Consider the following 23,243-nt stretch of genomic DNA (forward strand, 5'->3'; position numbering starts at 1 on the left):
AGGAATTACATTGAGCTGTAGTTTTAACTTTAAGGGCTCCAAAGTAGAATTAAAATCTAAATTTTGAAATGACTTATTCAAAGTTCGCACTCAACTAGACAAGAAATTTCATAAAGAATTACTTGAGCAATAAAAAACAATTGCCATTTGTGGTTTCCTCACTACTAATGGCCAGGCAATTTTACACAGAATAAATCAATCTCATTACGTAAACGCATTTTAACATAAAATCTAGGGCTGAAATTAATTTAAACACATTCCGGTAGTTAGAATTTAATTATGTCAATCAATTTTATTGAAATTTAAAACAAACATTAAAACCGTTGATATCTCACGGCAACATTGCCTAATAGACACGGCATGAAAGGACTACAAAGTGGAAGATGATATAGGTTTGACAGGAATAATTAATAAAACATAGAGATCAAGATCAAACCAGAAAATATTAAGGGAATATTGCAGAAAATATCCATCAAATCAAATCAGAAGATATAAAATTTCTCATGTCAAAACCTCAATAAAGAGTGCCAATCCCCATTCAAGAAAAGAGGCTTGCTAAGCTTTGGGCATTTAAAAGTAACATTTGGTTTATGGAAAGCCTATTTATTTTTACAAGGTTGAATTGCTCAAATGCAACGAAAACTCCATGAAAACTTCTTACCCATGAAGAGAACCAACTTCAAGGAAATAATTTAGTCTGACAGACTATACGGTTCCTAACACCTACTCAATGCTCTTGCCAGGATGGATCAAAATTCTTAGGGTTTGAGAACCAAACTCAATCCAACCTTAGCACTCTTTTCAATGGCCTTGGTGTCTACCTCACCAGAAATGGTAAAGAACGATTTGGGACGCCACTCGTGCTGGATCAGAGCACTTGTCCTTCCAAAGTTGTTCACACGTGCCTTCAATGTGGTCAATGGATCCAACTGATGCTGGGTACCAAGGGTGAGAGTGTTCTCATTAGTTGAGAATCTATGGGTCACTTCAGCACCAACAGCAGTGTTGGTCAAGGGGTTAACTACATGGTAATATGCAGCATTCAAAGCATCACCTTTGTCATTCCTGAACAAAAAAACTCATTAAAATACAACATATACACTCAGTGTATCCATCATCAGTATGCTACAGCCCACAAGCACAAGCCTTGGATAGTTTGGACACAGTAAGTATATGCAAACAAACATATCTCTAAAAGGGAAAAGCAAAATGCGAAAAGTGAAAAGCAGAAAACGGAAAACGAAAAAACTCTTACAATGGAGCCTCACAGTGTTCACTGATTGGCTCTAGAGCTTGAACAAAAAAAGTAGACAATAGATTCTTAGATTTTAGAGATGAAGACTGTTAACTGGAAAGTAGAAACACTCTCAGTGAGGAGCAATAGTTACTCACAGAGTCAATGAGGCAATCAAGTCATCTTTAGTGAAGCTCAGTCCAGCATTGGATTTTGTTAACTCCCCAATTTTGGAGTCAAAAGAAAGATCAGCACCAAGAGCAAGAACATTAGTTCCTATAACACCAGAGAAGTTGACAATTGGGTTTGCTGTCAACCCAACACTGGTGCTTATTCCAGCATAGTCATGCAAGTACTGAACTTCCACCTGTTCCATAAAACAGAATACAAATTACTGCTTTAGAGATGTTTTAGAGAGTTTTAATGAGATTGCTTTCTCAAACTACATAGTTTACTCAACACCTAAATTTCCATTAGATTTTGAAAGATTGTTATGCAAAATGGTTGACTATCTCTTACCTTTCCAGACCTTTGGTCAGGAACTTTGAAGCTAAAAATAGCCTTCAGACCAGGAGCAGGTTCATTGACAGTGATAGTTGTGAAGAGCTGGAATGCACAAGCATTAACTAACATGAGTGAAATAGTCATAGGAATATAAAAGTTATGAATAGATCAAAGTATATTTAAGATAAAATCAAATTACTAAATATTAACAGCTAAGATTACAAACATACAGTTTAAAATTTCCAATGACATGGTATTGGTATTATGGGTTAAGATGCTAGAAGCAAACAAATCTAATTTGTCAACCGAGCATTGCCATATTCCAGTCTGTATTGCTTATGTATGAATGGATTATGTAGGAGAATGGTTGTATTGAATTATGGATATTTAAGCAAATTCAGAATCTCAATAGCCAAGCATGACATGCACTGGACCACCATAGTCCCTTACCCACCTATGCTCACAGAATCTATGATTAAATATGAAACTAAATAAATATTAAGGTCATTTGTAGACAAGAAGACATTAAAGAAGAAAACACGTAGAAACACCCTTCAACCTCAGCCTGCACATAACCATCACAGCCTTATTTTCAATCTTTAATCAGACACCTTTGGGCATATTTATCATAGTTTTCAACAATGTACACTTCATTAAATCTATGGGTTTTTTTAGAGATTTTCTACTTTAAATAGTTAAATTAGACAACCTACTTGATGTTGGCAAAATTAGGTAGTACATTCATTCAACATGGTGCATGCAGGATGATCTTTTTGCCTTACATTAATATTTATATATATATAGTAAGAACAGCTTGACTAAATTTATCAAAGAAAGTTAAGAATTAGTGATTTTAAAACAATTATTAGACAACGAAAGGGTGTTCTCTAAAGAACCAATTAGTGTTGAAGAGAAAAACTTTACACTGTATCCTAAAATCTGATAAACCAACAAATTGAACTTCTGAAAACCCACCTTCCAAGGGTAATAGAACAAATATGAAAAGTCAATCACAAAAATTGGATTGATAATTCTGTACATGGCACATAAATCAGAAACAAGGGGGTACAGATCTCAATTGAAAAGAGCAGATAACTAACAAATATACAAACTTACATTAGAATCTGTATCAACTTTGATATCAGTAGTGATGTTTTTGTTCTTCAACTGGGTGTTGACATCAGCCAGAAACAGTTCACTTTTCCTGGTTCCTGATGCTGTAATAGCCTGAAGCAGAAGATACAAATCCAAATCACATATTGCTAAACACATGTTAAAATGATATTGACATCATGGATATCACAATTTTATCAGATGTGTCCCAGAGGATCAGTTTAAAGCATGATATACTACTTTGCATCAACATCCATCCACTTTAACCAAGGCTGGACTTGCAAGGTATATGACACTGATTAAATTATTTCTTTTTACTATGGTTAAACATAATGCTACAATTTTGACAATGAATATTAAAGCATAGTAAATAGTATACAAAATAGATTATGGTGAAAATAGCGCAGACCAGCCAGTGCAGCCACACTAGAAAATGTTAAGGCAACAAAGTGGATCCCAAAGTAACTAGCCTTTATCAATTAACTAAAACAAAGTAAAACACAAATAATAAATATCTATCACACATAAGTAAACAAACATAAAAAAAATATTATTTATAAAAAGAAACAGTGATGTGATTTTAAAAGAAAGAGAACTAGTAAAGTATCATAAATCACCCCAAAAAAGGGAAATAGTGCAAGTTACTAAAAAAACAAGAAGAATGGAAATTTCTTGTTTTTTATTATCAAGAAGTTCATGTGGACTTGGATTGGAGAACAAAAAGACAACAACAGCTAGAAGCTGCAAAACAAGTGTAAAAACAGAGGGTACCTACTGCCTAAAGCCAAAATAGTAGATGGGTCATGGGGGAGGTAGGTGACTGCAAAACAGAGGAGTCACGTGAATAAAAGCAAAAGACTATAAAGAAGACTAGTTCACTAGTTGGCTGCACTACATTGAAAACCTGACAAATCCCCTGAAAAATCTAATTATGCACTGCAAAGTGGGCTTTAATTGGGGTTAATTTAGGAAATTTCAAGTATCGCCCTCATATATCATATTTGAAGCCATTACACTATCAAGAACAGCTGGGAGCAGTTGAGCATTGCTTGAAGCCATTTCAAGTATTACACTTTGATGCAAAAATGGTCACTCGGGCCACTGTTGACAACTATACACGAGTCTGACAGTACATACAAGATTCTTCCACACATTTACGTAAAATGAAGTAAATCAGGGAAATCTAATTCTAAACATAATTTAAACATAAATATACATTTAGTTGGTCGTATATTACATTAAATTATATAAATTCAATAGCTACATCCAGATTATTCCCATCTTGAAAATAAAGGAACATACAGGGAAAACAAAAGCTCATAGAGAACCACAATCCAATCAGTATACGTAGAAACTGAAAATGACAAAAAGTGAAACTCACAACAAAACAACAATCACGTCCCATTTTTTAAAAATAAAAGGATATGCTGTGTTTTTCTTCTGTTTTTTTTTTTGTTCAAAACAAGTTATAATCAAAATGCTGCTAAGAGTACTTCCAGCTTCCATTTTGTGTTATAATTAAGCAAAATCAAAACTTTGCAGCTGATGAAGAACCAGAAGGCCAAAAAATCAATTGTTGTCACAATACACACCCAAATTTTTTGTTTTTATTTAAAAAATCCATGAAACAGACTTCTCACAGTCAAAATATAGATAGAGCATACAAATCTTCCAGCAAAATCATCTTGCTTTCTTCAACCAAATTCTTGATTTCACCAACATTATTATTCACACAAGCTAAATAGAACATCCAATAACAAAACAAATACCCATTCCATGCATTGTGTTTGTGCCACAAAAATTGAAGGATTAAATAAAAAACACTCACAACTCCAGTCGGTGAGTAGGTGGTGATGGTGAACTTCTGGTCACTGTGGTAGTCCTTGAACAGCAGATCTACACCAAACAAAACAAAAACCCATTAAAGGATTCATCAAAAAGCATCAACTTTTAACCGTAGGGAAAAATTCTACACCCCCAAAAAAATCATAATTTAGAATTTCAACACAATTAGAGAGAGTACCCCTAGCTTTCTTGCCGATGTCAGAGTAGAGACCAGGACCCTTAGCCATGGCTTTGCTTCGGAGAAAATGGGGATCTCAAGAATATTTGAGAAGGAAGAACCGACTGTGTGTCTGTTTGTGAAACCCAAACACTGTCTTTTGCCAATTAAATAAATACCTCAAACCCTAATTTTCACCTTTCTTTTCGGGGAGGTTTTTCTTCCTCACGAAAGCTAGTGCCGTTTTATCCCCAAACGTTGTCGTTTCCCTTCGGGAATTCTTTTATTTCACTTATGATTTATGGAATTATTTTACCCAGAAAATCTTTAGTTCTAACTTTAATTTAATTACATTAAAAAATTGTCAATAATTAATACTAGCAATATATCATAATATAAATTATTTAACATAAATTTAAAATATAATTTATATATTATAAATTTTACTCGTATGAAATAAATGTTGTTTATGTAAAATGAACAAACTTACATACTACTTAATGTATTATTGGGATAAACATTAAATAGGATTATTTATCGTATTAATTAAATACTAATATTTATGAAATATACTATATTTATTAAATTTCATATTTATTAAGTTTCGTATATTTATTAAACATAAAAATATACATATATTAAATTATAATATTAATAAATATACTTTTTTCTGTTGCATAGTATTTGAAGTTTTAAATAAGATAAAAATTATTCCAAAATATATATTGTTTTTATAAAATCAATGTTGTATTAAATATTTGTTTCCAACACTACCCTTAATCTATATTGAGGGAGTATTGTATAGGAAAAGTAAATATATTAGAAAGTTTCTTTAATCAATATTTGTTTTCAATATTACCCTTAATTAATTAGAGAAATAAATACTATATTGAAAGTTACCTAATATTTCTATGAAATTATTCAAATCAATTGTATTTTTTAATAAGTGTGTCAAAACTTTAAATATCATATACTATGAACAGAAGGAATACTTATTATAAATATGAATTTTCATATGATTATAATTATATATAGGTTAAATTATTCATTTAATTTCAATAATTTGAAAGTGATTTTTTTAGTTTCTATAGTTAATTTTCTTTTAGTCCTTGTAATTTAAAAGTATTATTTTTAGTTTCTATAATTTAAATTTTAATTCTTTTTTAGTCCCTGAAATTTGAAAAAAAAGTAAGAATCATGAAACTATAGAGACTAAAAAAACCTCTTTTAAACTATAAAGACTAAAAAAAATAAGAATCATGAAATTATAGAGATCAAATGAGTAATTTAACCTTATATATATATATATATTTATATATGTATATAAAAAATATCACAATTAAATAAACATACAAACTTATTTTATTTAAACATTAGTGTTACAATTATGCCTAGTGTTATGGTTAGGCTTAATTGCACCTTCATCAATAATATAGTATACTTAGGCCTTTTTAGTGGGTCTTTATCATTTATCAACGTAACACTTCAATTTCAATCTAATTGAACCTTGATCAATAATTAATATTACACTTATATCTAATTAGGCCTTAACATTAAATATTATAGACCATAATTAACATATTATTACCATCCAACACATGAGAAAATGTGATAGGATTTTAACATTTATACAACCATATCCAATTTATTCTATAATCAATGTCTCTTTGTCTAAATGTGTTGATCCAACACGAGATATAAAAATATCATTTTTATTAGGTTTAATCGTTGATTTCTTGTTTGAGTAGACACATAAACACAAACAAACACAATATTTTATATTGGCTTATTTTTGTGTAGCCACACATAATATATATTATGTGCACAAAGGTAGTAATTAGGCCTACAGTGAATCACGTTGAATATGGTGGTGCATAATTTTATTTTATTTTGTCGTTGGAAATACTGTAGGCGCACAATTGGTACACAAAAATATTCCTCTGGGAATATGGTGGGAGCACAAAAATATTCTTTTATTATTGGAAATATGGTGGGTGCATAATTGGTGTACAAAAATATTCCTTATATGTTGAAACTTCCCGATGTAGAGTCAGGGTTTGATAATTGGGCTTGTGTAGTGATTTATATGTACATCATCAGTTACGAAGGTGGATGTTGGATTGCGTTATTATGAGGATTGTGATGATAGATGTTCAAATGTGATTTATTATGTTTGATGGCTCATGACGATGATTAATGATGAAATTGTGTTATTATTTTTTTTTATAAGGATTCGTATTATGATTATATTATATATTTATATATATTAGATGAGGTGTGTTTGAGTCATGTTTTTTAACCATGAGTGAAATAATAAATAGCACATCCTATAGAGAGAAAACTTAAATCTGATCGCAATTTAATTTAACACCAAAATTAATGTGTCATGTATCTTCCCTTCATATTTACTATAAGTAATTGTTGCAAACCCATACTCTTCCAAATGTAAAAAATAGTAAGTACAAGGTACGCAATCAAATTTAGTGTAAAAAAATAGAAGTATTAAATAAAAAATTTATATATATTTAAATCAATTTAATATAAACTAATTTAATATTAAAAATAACATAAGTCTAGAATTAAGAAATGTATACCATTATTTAAAGAAATGCAAAATTTAAATTATTTATATTTTTAATTTCCTAAAGTTGTGATAATAAATATAATTTAAAGCAATTAATTATTAACATATTTATTCAAATATTTCATTAGATAAATATTTTTTATACACTTAAAATTTATAATTTAAAAAATATTTTTAGTATATATTATCAATTTTTTTATAATTGTTTATTTTTTGCAAATAGTATTTTACTTTTGGATGCATTTTTAAATTGTCATTTAGTGACTGAATGCGTTTCCAATCGCTATTATCGTTAAAATGATAACTTTCGGTGACTGATCAGTTGCTGTATGAAGTTAATTTGTGCCATTTTTAGTGTCAGAAATAGTTTCCGTTAAACACTTATTGCAAGTCATTAGCAATCGAATAATTCAGGTGGTAAAATTTAATTAAATTCAGTCTCAATATCAGTCGCTAAATGTGTACAATTTCAATTATGAAAAGATTTCGTTAGAGACGGATTTAGAGACGAAATGGTTGCTTCGAATTACCCTCGGTCACGAGCAGTTGCTGAGTTTTGTTGACTAATATTCTTTCAGTTGCTGAGTTTTGTTGACTAATATTCTTTCAGTTGCTAAATCGGTCTCTGTTTTAAAAGAGCACGGATATATCGTCATTGCTGATTTCGTTGGCTATTTTACATTTTTCTTTGTGTGTTATTACATTTATTAAATATCATATTATATACTATTAGTTATTACATTTATTAAATGTAGTATTTATAACTAAATTTAATAACATATGTTTTATTTTGATTCAATGACATTGCATATATATGTACTTTTGTATATGTTTGTTTTAGTAATAAGCTTACCACTTTTGGTTGTGTGTGTAACAATTGCAAAGTTTCACTCTCATGAGAGCAAATGACCGAATGACGGGAGCTTCTCAATACATTGTATTCATTAGTTTTGCGGAAACGTGAGTGGGTGGGGAGACATAATATTTGACCGTCAACACAAGCTATTAATAAGTATGGGTATTCATAAATCGATTCAAATCAATATAAATCAAAAACTAAAATAAATTGAAAATTGAACAAATAAAAGAATTTGAAAAATTGAAATTTTTTATGGGATCGAATTTTAGATTTGATTTTAAAGATTGCTCCAATCCAATTCAAACTTCTGAACTTATACATATCTATATATTTTTATTTATAATATCACTCACACACATATTTTTATTTCTTATATATTTGTAACATTATCGTATAACTTATACTTATTTATGAAAAATATATTTAATTAAATATATAATTTTTACTAACTATTTGAGTTAAAATGTGTAAATATACTTGTATTAGTTATATAATGGCATATGCGAATGAAATATTTGATATTTAAATTATTTTCATTATATTAATTATACATCTTACTTTTTATTTAATATTTTCTAAAAAATAAATAAATCATAAGATTAAAACCAAAAATCTATCAAATCCAAACCACTTTAAATTAGATTGGGTCAAATCAAATTAAATTTTAAAGCAAATCAAGTGGATAATAAATTAACAAAATTAAAATGATTGAATTGGATAATTTTTCTCTCCAAAATCGATCCAATTCAATCTGCAAACATCCTATTTAGGCAATGTCAAATATTCACATAGATTCTTGCTGGTGTTTTCACCGTTTCATTTTCCATAAACTTGTATATAGAGCTATTGTTGCCAATTGAGAAGACGTGAGGGGCGCCTGACTATAGTCTTTGGGATCATTCAGTACTTTATCCACTTGTGGAGGACCTGTGACCCTTTGCCATTCACATTACTAGTTGTAACACCCTAATTCACGTCACTAGTTCTAAGCTTAAAATATATTTTGTCTCTATTTTTAATAATTTTCTGCCAAAAGAAATTGATTTATGAATTCCAAGGGTGTTTTGAGCTCCACTTCAAAAACTTATTCAAAAATCATTTTGGACAGTACTAAATAATTTGAAGCCAATAGAGTGTTTCAACATTATTAATTTGAAGCCATTTAGATTTCTAAATATGAATTTTTAGATAATTCAAAAATATAGAAATTAGAAAAAATTGGGATGTTATATACTAGGGCGAATGAAGAAGTCTCATCTAAAGCCTTCCAATTGTAGTGATAGGTTTAACTATATATGGCCAACTAGGGAATCTTTTGTTGTTGTATGTTATGCCTCCTCCCCTTTTGTTATATATTTTGACTTCAACCTAGCACATATGTTTCACCAAGGCATGCAACGTGTTATTTAAATATTTTGATATTAAGTATTGTTAATATGTCATGGGTTGTAGCATCTTATGATGTAGCACATTATCTACTTTTCTTTTTTTATGCATGAGGTATTTTAGCATTTATGCTTGGAAATATTTAATTTTTTACGATTTATTTTTTATGTTGTTCCATTTTTTTGCATCACAAAAAATTCACTCCTATTTTCATAATTAAATTTAAGCTACGGTTAAATATATTTTTTTTTCTTAAAAAACTAATGAATTTTGATCTTGGTCCTTATAATTATATTTTTTTTAGCTAAAAAAATTATGCTTCCAATTTAGGTTTGTACGATAATATTCTAAATAGACCCCTATTAATAATTTTAACATGTCATTAGTATCTTGTTTAGAAGTATCTGGGTACCTCATTTTTTGACATTTATCCACATAAAAAAGTCAATAATACTATAAATAAAAAATACAAGTACCCATTGCCAATTACACCTTTGAGTCGATCATAGATCACTTAGTTACACCATTAACCCTAATACCATTTTCATTTGATAGGAATACAAGGAGGGTAAAACACAAGAACACCTCCATCAATGGCCACAAGTGAATTTCACTAGTAAATTTGACACCGTATTCAATCTGAAGTGCATGTTTGGTTAGATGTTAGGGAATTGATTCTAAGTTCAGACTTAATTTTAAATATATTTTTATATGTTTGTTTCACGTAAGGGAATAATGTAGAATTAATTTTGAGTTAAAATAATTTTGACGTATTCAATTTGAAGTGCATGTTTGGTTTGATGTTAGGGAATTGATTCTGAGTTTAAAATTAATTTTAAATATATTTTTATATGTTTGTTTTATGTAAGAGAATAATTTAAAATTGATTCTGAGTTAAAATAACTTTGAATAACCTTTGCGTTGGATTCAAAATTTTTGTACTAAATATTTTTCCTAATTTGATTTTATAATACAACATCTAAACATAAGTTACATCACTTCAAAATTAATTTAATTCAAAATCAATTTTATAAACGTTTATTCAAACATACACTAAGTCATTAGATTTGTAGGTTTTTACTTATATGTTGCTGAACTTAGCAACTCTAATTACTCAATATTGTAAGACTTGATATTTCCACTAGCAATCTGATGTCTTTGAAGTGTACACCTTCACAACATAACCCCATTTATTATGGATAGATAAATTAGTATTTTTTTAACTAATAAAACAACTCTTTTTGTTTTTTTATTGAAGGAACTACTAAAACAACTCTTGCCTTAATATTAATTTGCACCTAATATTTATTTAACAATATATACAATAATATAGTTTTATAGGCAAACTAAGTAGTATTTATTAGTTGAGTGATCACATGTTTTCTAATTACAATGAATCAATAGTGCAGTAAATTTACAACTATTTATAAATTGGTATTTTACAGCAATGTAATGCTGCTATTCTCGATGTCCTCCGCATATATTTAACATTGCTCTTCAAATTGCTAATAGGAAGTAGAAGGCCAATTCCACCGGCAAGGCAATGAGCATTCCTAACAGGATCCTGTAATGAAAAACAAGAAAAACATGAAATCTCAAGCTTTTAGATATACGAAGGATTAATAGATAATTTTAACTATTAAATTTTATGAAAATAAATGGTGAAGATGAAAAATAATTCTTTTAAAGTTACTCTTAAAATAACATGATGAAGTTATTCTAACTTTTAAAATAAGTTTTCATTTTCATTATTTTTTTTAAATCTAATAATTAAAATTAAATCATCAATATAACCATTAGATTTAAATATATATATATATATATATATATATATATATATATATATTTTAAGATATCAGGTTATTTCAAGAATAATTCTTTATTTTCATAATTTATTTTTTAAAATTTAATGATAGTAGTAAATAGCTAATTGATGTAAAAAAAATTGAATGGTGAAAACAAAAAAGTAACTAACTAATCCTCCTCATATACATTAGATGCTTTGACCGTAGAACTTACGCAGTGCTTAAAACGGCTGGATGGACATTATACTCCTTGGCAAAAACAAAAGGAACAATTCCTTGGGGTAGAGCTGCCTGCCACATGCAAAATCATGCAAACTATTTACCTTTAAATGACCTGAAAAGTAGAAACACACACAGAAAAAAAGATCACCTGAACAATTGCCACTTTAAACAGTTTGTCTCTTAATCCAATCACAAGGGATGCCACAGCCATCAGAGCAGGTCCAAGCACAACTTTCAGTCCTATTGCCACCATTGTCATCCTTGGCCCACATGCTATGATGCTTGACTGTGATGCCATAAACAGACCTGATATAAATGTCCACCAAGAAATATAAAAAAATTAAACCTTTTAATGCAACTTTAGAATTGGAGTGTGTTAAGTTATTTTCAAAACTCATATTCTCCAATAAGAAACAAGTATCAGTAGTTCATAATAACAAGAAACCATGAATTATTGTTTTTACCTAGGCTGAACATTGCCATGCCAAGACCTCCATTGGACAATATTTCTATTGACTGATTAACAACTTCAGGCATATGTAATCCCCACCTGCAACAAGTTAACTAACCTTATTTGTCACCTTAATTATGATCATGAATTAAATACAATAATCTCTTGAAATGACTAGAATGGAATGGGAAGACATACTAATTAATTACCTGAATTGTATGCTTGACCAAATAAAACCCAATAAAGTTGCATATGTATTAGGATTTCTGATTAGCTTCTTTCCCACTGTGACAAGAATGAGCATGACCTTCATCTTCCTTTTTATTCTAGGTTCTGCGTCTTCTTCTCTTTTTGATTGTACTTCACGAGCTGTGTCTGTTTCTCCTTTTAACAGACAATTCAAGAAAATAGAAATCAGACCATTTTCATTTCTGTGACAGTCTTATGGAGATATTTGTACCTAAATTTTGTACCGTATACTATTTTGATGCACAATAGACATGCTATGGTGACACAGGTGTTAGTTTAATTAACTTATGTGTTGTTAAAGCACTAAAGCACTATAGCATATAACTTAATAACAAAATTGTGTTTCAAAGATATTCAAAGAGCATCCATCTGAAGAGGGAGAGAAAGGAAACTTCACATAGAAACATATAGCGACAGTTAAAGTTTCAAAAAATGATTTGCAGACACTTCAAATTTATTTAACGCCTAGAGATGAAAAGAGTAAATATGATAGATGATATAATGTTATACAAAAAAATAGAAAGCAATAATGATAAGTATTAAGATATTTGAAATGATACGGTCTATATTCAAATATCATTTCTCTTAAAAAAATTAAAGGGTTCTGGCGTCACTTAACATGATTTTCTTATATTACTTTATTTGGTTGAACATGATCGATTAATTAATTAACCAATAATATATGAAAATGCTAATCTTTACGTATTCGTACATGTACGAAAACTCTTATCACCCCATGCCCCAACTGCCTTTGATTTCCCTCAAAGGCTTTATTTTTTATTTTCTAATTTAATATTCAACCAAAAACATTTGGAAACATGTTTCCATACTGTATTTGTGCATTAGGTTTTTGTACTGCATAGCATTACTGATATATATACATGCATGGATATCAATTATGGCTTTAGAGTGTTGTTTGAGAGAAAACTAATGATATGAAGAAGAATGAAGAAACCGAAAGGAGGGATGTGATTAACCAGAATGAAGAAAATTTATGTTTTGCTAAGAGCCTTGAAAATTTTAACTTCACTACCATTTCCCTCTTTGTTTGACGTATATCAACCACTTCATAAATTTCACTCCTTACAATGAATTTTAGAATTTGAAATTAGAATCTAACTCAATCCTACAAAATCAACTAATAGGATGAGAGTTATTCCTTAATATATATTTTAATTTAACTATATCATTGATGTGTGATCTCTAACCATGAAAATCAGCCAATTAATTATAAGCACCTACCAGATCCTTGTGATGGTGGTGCGGCTGCAGTAGGCCTGGTCTTGTTGACGGCATCAAGTTCATAAAGGAACAACAGCAAATTGTACCAAATCATGCTCTGCAAGAAAATAATCTGTGCAAGGAGAACAACTGCTTCACCCTTATACATAGCCTTCATGAGAGGGATTCCAAGGATCAAAGTGTTAGGAAGTGTTGTTAATGACAAACCGGTTATGATCCACTTCAAACCTCCTCGGTCACTGATCTTAGTGATTGCTATTAAGAGAAGAAATGCAAGCAATTTCTGGAGAAAGTCGGCATACATGAGTTTGAGGCTCATTTTGTAGATGTTGTTGGAGGAAATGACTTGAAAAGACAAAAGTGGGATAGAGAACTTGGCCACAAATTTGTTTATGCCTGAACATTGATCTGGTGTGAAGATCTTCCACCATTTCACAGAAATGTAGGCCAGTATCAAGGTCACATATAATGGGACAGTGGCTGCCACTACATGATAGGCATCGGCTAAGGAAATCATGATGGCTAGTGTTGGAAGGATTTAGGGTCACCTACACCTTATTAAGCTCTATTACATGCTTTTTAGGCTATTTTGTCCTTGAATATTGAATGACTAGGATAGAATAATTGGTTTATGAAACTTCTTCGGAGGCTTTCTTCTATATATTCAAATAGTGACTCAATAAGCTTTGCTTAGACAAAAAAGAAAAGCTTGTACAGTTGTACCTGTAATTCGATTGGATTGCTAATTTTAGCTGCTTCTTTTTTCTTGCCTTTTTCCCGAGAATGAACCTTAGCGTAACAGTAAGGTTGCTTCTTTATGAACTCTATCTCACGAAGTTAAATATTGGAAACAACCCTTGTACTAAGTGGAGTAATTATAATTAAGGCAGCATATACCAGTAATTATTATCTTATAGGTGTAAGAAGTCTTAATCATTGGATCATTCTTTCTTGTTTTTTCTTCTTTAATTCGTCCTTTGTAATCCGAGTTATCATCTATTTGGAGTCGCTAACTTGGTTTTTGCAATGTGCATTAATCTAGCTAGTTTCATTATTCTCTTAAATATTTTACTGCATGTGAGCATGTCTGTGATACCTATGAATTATTACCCCGGTATAATGAATCTGATGATATTTGGTGTATTAACTATGACTTGACAATTATGGATAGAAAAGGAGCTTAATAATCAATAAATAAAGTGAGGGCATTTAAGTCCACATGAGAGATATAAAAATTAGATTCCAATTTTCTTCTTGGCCTAGGCTTTCGGTACATAGGCTCTTTAGCAAAGCAGACCTAGACAAGACCTGCATGCTGACAAATATGCAAAACACTATCAGGCGAAAAAATCATGATCATAGTTCAATTATTTTTTAATGTAAAAGAACATAAATTCAAGTGCCCTATTTTTCCATTCAGTTTTGTGTTCAGCCTTTGTCTGTTATCCCTAAGAACAATCTTCATTCAGGACACATGCAAAATAATCTTTGGGTTTAGACTTTTGTCTTTATGCGACACAAATTTCAGCTTAAAATTTCCTATAATATTGAACTTGATATTTTTTTCTATTTTTTTTATTAAAACTTCTCAATGCTAGGAAGGAAGAATAAAGAAGTTAATTGCAAGTTAAGTAACGAAGGACTGTTAAGAACTGTGTAAAGAAGAATACTTTCTAATTTTGGTCAAAAGTGTTCCAGCAGCGAATTTACTTTCCAAAACGTGATTTTTTTGCCATAAAAAACCCATCATCTCTTTCTTCGGGTTGTCTCTGTAAGAGAATAAAAATCTCAATCCACCAAGAGGTCATTAAATTGTAATGGATGGGTAGAAAAAGCTCAACCCACCAAGGTCATTAAATTGCCTTTTCAACGAGGGACGATGCCAAACAGATCTTATTAGATAAATTTTGAATTAAATTGTAATAGATGGATAAAAAATAAATCATTATTTTATTTATGGTCGATCTATATGTTAAAAATGTATATGAGTATCTAAAAAAAATAAAATCCAATTCATCTATTATCTACTAGCATTTTATTTTATTATAAATGAATATATCCAGTCCATTTATTTAAAATATATTATAATTTATTTTTAATTTTTTTTATCAAATAATGCTCAATATTTATACATATTTATGTACCTAAACATTGTAGATGCAAGCGCCCCTTAAAAGACTTATGAACTTTGGTCTACTTGATAGAATGAATTATAAATTATGTTGGATGATTCATTATCCTTCCTATAATAAACATCAATAATTTCATTTTTATTATTTTTATAATTGAAAGAATTGGTTAGATTTATGCATGGTTAGATATATGTTGGATGATTAATTATCCTTCCAATAACAAATATCAATATTCTTCCGCCAAGTATATTATATGATTAGCGGTTAAATAGAATATTGATTTTTCGCACCCCAAATTATATTATGCTGGTTTGATCAAAGTAATTGTGGTCAGTTAACCTTTTCAAATTGCACACGATAGCGTAGTAATTTCGATAAAACAAGTTTGCAGTAGTCTTCCTTGGGGGATATTTGGTTGAGTACTGTACAAGCATCTTTATCCACCTGCAATTAACGATGGGTCATATAGTTTTCTTTTACTTTAAATTCATATATGTATGTGTCTGTTTGAGGGAGAGCATATTTTCTGATATGCAAAAATTTCTTGTATTGACATCTCTCTCTTTCACATTAACCATTTAAATCCTGTATATAACTTATTGTTAAATGTAACATTTGCTTGTTTTTAATTGATTCCCACTAAAAATGCTCTAACAAAGACCAAAGAACAGGATAATTGTGTGAGACAAGAAAACTTATCGTTCAAACAAAGTTTCCGACAGAAAATGTTCCTAATCTTAATAGCTACACAATCCCCAAGTTGCAGGTCCGTCAATGTTGCCAAAGAAATTTGACTTAATCAATGTACCGGAGAAAAGAAGTCTCGGAACATCGAAGAATAAAGTAACTAAGAATTTTGTGCATGCATATTAAAATAATTTAATTAAAATAATATAACTTATACTAAGAATAATAGTATATTTTAAATTATTCGCCGCAAAAAGGTACTAACAACAATTTCTGCCTTTAAAACTTAACTTTTTATATAAAATTATCAACCATAATTATTTATATCCTGTTTTTCACTTCCAATTATTCTCTCCCCCACTTTCTTTTTACAACATAACATCCATTATATCTTTTTTTTTTTTTTTTTCATTTCTTTATGTCCCAGATCTCTTAAATTAAGGGTTTCATAAGATCAATTTTCTAACACCATCTGTGTCATATAAATTTACATATATACATGCATATAAGTATACGGAAAAAGATTGTTTAGCCCTCTTGTGATATGTATATAATCCAGGAAGAAGAGAGAAAATGAAAGGATAACGTGGTTATCCGGAAATAAAGTATGAGTTATCAAAGTTGTATGTGTATACATACACACACATCACATTACGATTACACATTTTTTATTTTATCACAAACGTACTAATATTGTATGATATATATATATATATATATATATATATATATATATATATATATATATATATATATATATATATATATATTCCGATTTTGTTATCAAAGCAGAAGTCAGAAATATAAGTAGAATTAACTTGTAATTTGTTGGGAAAATTAAATTTCCAAATATTAATGTGAGTGAAAATATAATAAATATATTCTAAGAGGTAGTAAAATGTATAATGAGATTCATGTTCACAGTATAGACGTCATTCACCACTCATATAACGAGAGAAGGTACCACTTAAGTGAGAAAGGGTATTGTAATAGAAAACATTTTTTAAGTTTGTCCAAAAAACTTGTATTTGTCGACAGTGTTTTTTTAAAGTTTATTCATTAAACTTCTAATGAAAAAGGTTTTCTCAAGTTTGTGTACAAAACTAATAATCTTATTTGAAATAGTAAATATTTGTTGAGATCTTACATGTGAACGTATGCATGCAAGAAGTACGAATTACACATTAAAATTATATTTTTTACTTTTTCTATTTATGGTTGTTTGCGTGTGCCTGTATCCTTTATCCTAATACAACCTAAAGGAGATTTCCCCCCAGCATAATTAACAATTTTCGTATATAAAATTATACATGAACATGTGTTGCTGTATATATATATATATAAGAGGAAGGAAGAAACCGTGGAGTGCGAATGGTTGCTACTATCCTGGTACATGTATATCTTGACTTTTAAGCCTCTTTCTGTTCTGCTAGCTGTTTGAAGGAAGGAATGTTTATTTATTTTATATAAATGTAAATTCGTTATAGGTGTTAAACAGCAGCTCTTCTTTCTGCTAAAGTTAAAGTTAGCTAGTTAAGTTTATAATAAATAGTCGTTGCTGCAGCATGAAAGCTTTTGACCAGCCCTACCACTCACATTGTTAATGCTAAAATTAGTCTTTTTCCGAGCTATCTGATTAACTACATATAGTCCTTGTCCATTCTTTAAATAAAGCCCTTTTTCTCGGTGATTCTGTACTATAAAGAACTGCATGCATCAATAGGTGTTTTTTTTAATAAAAAAAGTAATGATGTATGTTAATTTAATTAATGTATACCGGTTAGGTCGTAAGCAGCATGCATAAGGTTTATTTAGAAAAGAACAAACAGAAATTTACTCTGACCTAACTCGTAACTAGTATTTATTAAAAGTATACATGTAGTTCAAAAGTTAATTTAAATAATGAAAACTTGATTCAAAACTCTTGAACAATCGACTTAACATGACTTTTCAATTCGAAATATCTTTTTTTAATTATGTTATTGGTATAAAATATTTATTAATTTTTTTATAATTAATTTTATCAAAAAAATTGGTTGATCAGTTTTAGTGAAATATTTTTTTTAGTTATGTTTTTTATCCACAAGTTTGAATCAAATAACTTATTTAAGGAAATCAAACCTAAATTGATTTGAATTAACTATGAATTGGTTCCTTCTTTTTAATTTCAAATAACAAAATTAAGAATAACTACTCAAGAAATTTTAATTTAAAATTAACATTTAAAGTTAAAAGAATATTAAATGACTTTATCATCAAATTTAATATTTTTATTGCTAACCTTATTTTTAAAGTAACTCTTAAATAAAAAAATTAAGTGGACCCTAACTGCATTCATTACCATATAAATGTGGTCTAAATTTAATTATAAGTAAGAGCAATTTGACAGATATATACAACAAACAAGAGTGTAAGGTCAAGCACGTACGACATAAAAACAACGTTTGCTAGTGTTTAAAAATACATAATGATCCCCAATATATATACGGTGAAGCAAACTAAAAAAAAGTATCATAATATTCATAAAAATAGACAACATAGAAAAACACATTTAACCATGTATATAACGTTGAGAAAGAAACTAAGACTAAAATGTACAGTCAAACACATCAAATTTCACCAAAGGCTATTCAATCGGACAATATTAATTCAAATTAAGAAATTAGTGATGAGTTAATAATAATGAGAAGGTCTTGGCTAAGTTAACGGATTGACAGTCACCTGAAAGACACTTTTCTTAACCAAGTTTGAATGAAATTGAAAATACCCCACAAATAGAATGGCTGCCCACTCTCCACGCTCCTAAATTTAGAAGTGCACCTTTCAATCTTCAAGGAAAGCCATTATTATTTAAGCACGTACATTTTTCTTCTCTTAATAGCTCTCATCAAGCACTGTGCTGTGGACCTAAATTGCTTGGTTTTTTTTGGTATTGGCGTGCTAAGGTCTACCCTGTTGACTCTAAAAGGCTCAAATAAACCAAAGGCCTTGGCCATCTTGCCTTCTAAACCAAGAGGGAAAAAAAGTTTTAGAATCTCTAGCAAAACCAAAAAACAAAACTCCAAATAAAACAAAACAAAAAAAAAACATAATAGGCATTGGAATAATGGCAGGAAGTGCAAGTAAGGTTACCTTTATCTTCTTGGTTGCTTTTGCCATTTCTATTCCATGCCTTGAGGCGGGCATTGCTGAGTTTGACGATTTTCTGAAAGCACAAGCTGATGAGGCCCATGAGATCGCTCTTCGCTCCTACGAACCTGACCCTATAAACGTTACAGCCGAGTTCAATATCCATGTTCATAGGTAAGTACTTATCATTATCAACTCTTCTCTCTAGTGTCGATTGACCGTAGACTATTACAATATTCAAATACACTCTTCAGTTCTATAAGATTGGGTGCACATTTGTTCTATTTAATCTCAAAAGTAACAGCTTATAATAGTTTAAATATATCGTTAGTGTAGCATTATAAATCAACTAGTATAACACCTGTGATATTGCCCGAGACACATGAAATATATCTTGCTCGTAATACGTTACTGTAGTTAATTTAAAGAAATTTTGAATATGATGAGAATTAAATATGAACCCTTTTATTAAATAAATAGTTCCAACACATGTGAGCACAGTTAGATTTTATATTAATGCGCTAACTCTTTAGGTTGGGGACATGGTTTTTATGAATGTATTAATATTATTTGTGTATATAATGAAATGACATACTATCATATGGTTTTATTATATGCTCAACGTAAAATGCTGATATCAAAAGATAAACCTTGCTTTGTTTGCCCATAATCGTTATTAATTCGTAATTTGTAGAGCAAGGCTTACAACTTCCTGTTTGCCCACAATTTCAATTTACAAAAGAGCAAAATCCTTGTTTTCTTTGCTGGCAACTTTCTCATCACTTTGGTTTGTTATTTGCATATAAATTCAGATTGATAATAAACTGAAACAATTTCTTATTAAACTTTACTTATTTCTTAATAGAATTTCAAATTAATCAGATTTCCTTTCTCTTGGAGGGTTAAAGAAAAAAAAGAGTCAGTGCATTGAGTTTTGCAAATACTTTGATGCAGGGCATTAATGGAGGAATCAAACGACACAAGGAGGGAACTAAAGCAGAAATACCGTGGACCATGCTTGGCCACGAACCCAATCGATCGTTGTTGGAGGTGTAGGAAAGATTGGGCACAAGACCGTTATAGGTTAGCCAGTTGTGGCAAGGGTTTCGGAAGAAGGGCCGTGGGAGGACTCCACGGCAAAATCTACGTCGTCACCGATTCCTCCGATGACGAACCCATTAACCCTAGACCCGGGACTCTCAGGTACGGTGTTCTCCAAAGGGAACCACTGTGGATCATATTTGCACAGAGCATGGTGATCACATTGAAGTTCGAGCTGTTGATTTCTTCGGACAAGACCATCGACGGCCGCGGCGCCAACGTGGTGATCAAGGGTGGTGCTGGCCTTGCCATGCAGTTTGTGAACAACATTATTATTCACGGGATTCGCATCAACAAGATCAAGTCCATGGAAGGTACCATGCTTAGGGACCTGTGGAACCACGTTGGAATAAGAACAAGGTGTGATGGGGATGCTGTGTCCATTTTTGGTTCTTCCAACATTTGGCTCGATCATCTTTCGCTGTCTGAATGCGAGGATGGTCTCATTGATATTGTCCAGGGCTCCACTGGAATCACCATCTCAAATTGTCACATGACCAAACATAACGATGTAAGTACTTAATTATATTCTTCCTTTCCCTTTTACCATCATTTTTACTTAATATTTTGTTTTCCCTATTGATTATTGGTAGCTTAATTTTAAGGAGATATTTATTTGCACAAAACTTAGATGCGTTGATACTATCTATTGGCACTAGTGATCCCAGTCAATGATTATCAAGAGATGAAATTAAATGTCTATTTTGATTGATGCAGTATCTAATTTAATTTGACAAATTCTATGGTACCCTTTGAAATTTAAGAATTTTGGTATTGTTATGGAGAAACTCTTGCTCCCATAGTGTACCCAAAACTCATTCTTGGTTCAAAAAATAACTAAACCAAAATCCTTACAATATATAGCAACTTTATATAAGTTATGTGAGAAAATGTTAATAACATACTTTGAAGCAAACTCTTCCCTTTGCTTATAATTTGAGAATTGACATGGTTAATTTGGATTATACATGTGTGTGAACATTAATTAATACGGTACATGAGTGTATGTGCGTATATTCCAGGTAATGCTGTTTGGAGCTAGCGACACCTACGCCGGTGACAAGATAATGCAGGTTACAGTGGCATTCAACCACTTTGGTCAGGGGCTGATCCAGAGAATGCCAAGGTGCAGATGGGGTTTCGTCCATGTGATAAACAATGACTACACTCACTGGCTGATGTACGCAATCGGTGGCAGCTCAGAGCCAACGATTCTGAGCCAGGGAAACCGGTTCATTGCGCCCAACAACAACGCTGCCAAGGAAATCACACACAGGGACTATGCTCCACCTGAAGAATGGAGCAAATGGCAGTGGAAATCAGAGAACGACCTCTTCATGAATGGGGCTACTTTTCTTCAGTCAGGAGCACCTCTTGGGAAGCTTCCATTCAACAAAGGGCTCATGATGAAACCTAGACCTGGGGCCGAAGCCAACAGGCTCACACGCTTTGCTGGTGCCCTAAATTGCAAGGTGGGTAAGCCTTGCTAGATTAATTAAGTTCATGAGACTTTTTTATTTGTCATGCTTTAAAAAAAAAGAAGCAAACGACAACAAAACAATAATATGTATAAATAGGAAATCCTCTAGGGTCCATTGCTAAGCAGAACTAATCATGCTTTAGATTTAGAGTTTAGAGGATGTCTTTGACAATGTTATATGGTATTTAATTTTTTGTACTTTAGAGGGAAAAATGTAGGGGTGATATTATGGTCTAGGGGGAGAGAGCGAGAAAAGAGTGGTTCTTGCTTCTTAGGGTTAAGGTGACAAAAAGATCGCTCCTAATCATTTGGAGAGCATTTTTCTTTCTGTTTGTTTTTCATTTAATTCATATTCATTGATTATCGATCACTTGATATATATATATATATATATATATATATATATATATATATATAGTTAGTTAGTTGTCTTTCAATTCCTTAAATCTCTCTCTTTATTTCTCAACTTATGTTTGAAATAGTATTGAATGTGAACACTGAATTATTGGATAACTAGCCTTAAAGAACAGATAATATAAAGTCTAATTAAAAAGATTAATTTTAAAAAAAATTATTATTAATAATTCCATGTTTTTAAGTGTAATTTGTGGTATGCATATAAAATGTATTAATTAATTGTTGATATATATATATATATATATATATATATATATATATAAATAATAGAATATAATAAGTAATAAAGTAATGCAATATAATATTATATATGTATATAAATAACTAAAATAAGCCGATCTATAAGCTTTTTTTAAATCTCAAAGCTTGCTCTTTTTACTTAAACATGCTTCTTAAAAGTCAAACTATAAGTCTATACATTTTTAATAAATAGGCCAGGTCTTATGCGGGGCAAGCCGTTTGGTTTATTTTCACCAGTAGTTGCCAATATTAACGTAAATTGTTATTTTAGTCAGAAAGTTCGAAAGTGTATAATGTTGTCACATATTAGTCTATAAAACTAAAAAATATCAAAATGAGATTCTAAAAGTGCAATCTGTCAATAACGTACATTAGTTCAAAATTTTAAAGAATGTGGGACTTATGT

At 30.4% G+C, this 23,243-nt stretch overlaps 3 protein-coding genes across 4 annotated transcripts; 1 reads left to right on the forward strand and 2 right to left on the reverse strand.

Annotated features, from left to right (window-relative positions):
- Positions 1–424: 424 nt before the first annotated feature.
- On the reverse strand, positions 425–5,069 carry LOC114397483 (outer plastidial membrane protein porin-like). The gene is made up of 6 exons (XM_028359528.1): positions 4,875–5,069; positions 4,680–4,747; positions 2,855–2,965; positions 1,754–1,840; positions 1,393–1,601; positions 425–1,065 (listed from the first exon to the last, which is right to left on the reverse strand). Exons 1-6 carry the CDS (start codon positions 4,921–4,923, stop codon positions 759–761), a joined length of 831 nt encoding a protein of 276 aa, XP_028215329.1. The 5' UTR covers positions 4,924–5,069; the 3' UTR covers positions 425–758.
- Positions 5,070–11,008: 5,939 nt separating this feature from the next.
- On the reverse strand, positions 11,009–14,254 carry LOC114394500 (auxin efflux carrier component 8-like). Its single transcript, XM_028356094.1, has 6 exons — positions 13,652–14,254; positions 12,370–12,544; positions 12,174–12,259; positions 11,858–12,015; positions 11,702–11,778; positions 11,009–11,246 (listed from the first exon to the last, which is right to left on the reverse strand). Exons 1-6 carry the CDS (start codon positions 14,166–14,168, stop codon positions 11,180–11,182), a joined length of 1,080 nt encoding a protein of 359 aa, XP_028211895.1. The 5' UTR covers positions 14,169–14,254; the 3' UTR covers positions 11,009–11,179.
- A 5,111-nt stretch (positions 14,255–19,365) lies between these two features.
- Positions 19,366–22,526, forward strand: LOC114396112 (pectate lyase-like). 2 transcript variants are annotated; one of them, XM_028358006.1, is made up of 3 exons: positions 19,366–19,773; positions 20,554–21,211; positions 21,723–22,526. In XM_028358006.1, exons 1-3 carry the CDS (start codon positions 19,577–19,579, stop codon positions 22,188–22,190), a joined length of 1,323 nt encoding a protein of 440 aa, XP_028213807.1. In that variant the 5' UTR covers positions 19,366–19,576; the 3' UTR covers positions 22,191–22,526. The 2 variants fall into 2 exon arrangements, with proteins under 2 accessions (XP_028213807.1, XP_028213809.1); XM_028358008.1 differs by lacking the exon at positions 19,366–19,773 and adding an exon at positions 20,228–20,386.
- The last annotated feature ends 717 nt before the right edge of the window (positions 22,527–23,243 follow it).

This window comes from Glycine soja, chromosome 18 (genome assembly GCF_004193775.1).
Source record: "Glycine soja cultivar W05 chromosome 18, ASM419377v2, whole genome shotgun sequence".
NCBI lineage: Eukaryota > Viridiplantae > Streptophyta > Magnoliopsida > Fabales > Fabaceae > Glycine > Glycine soja.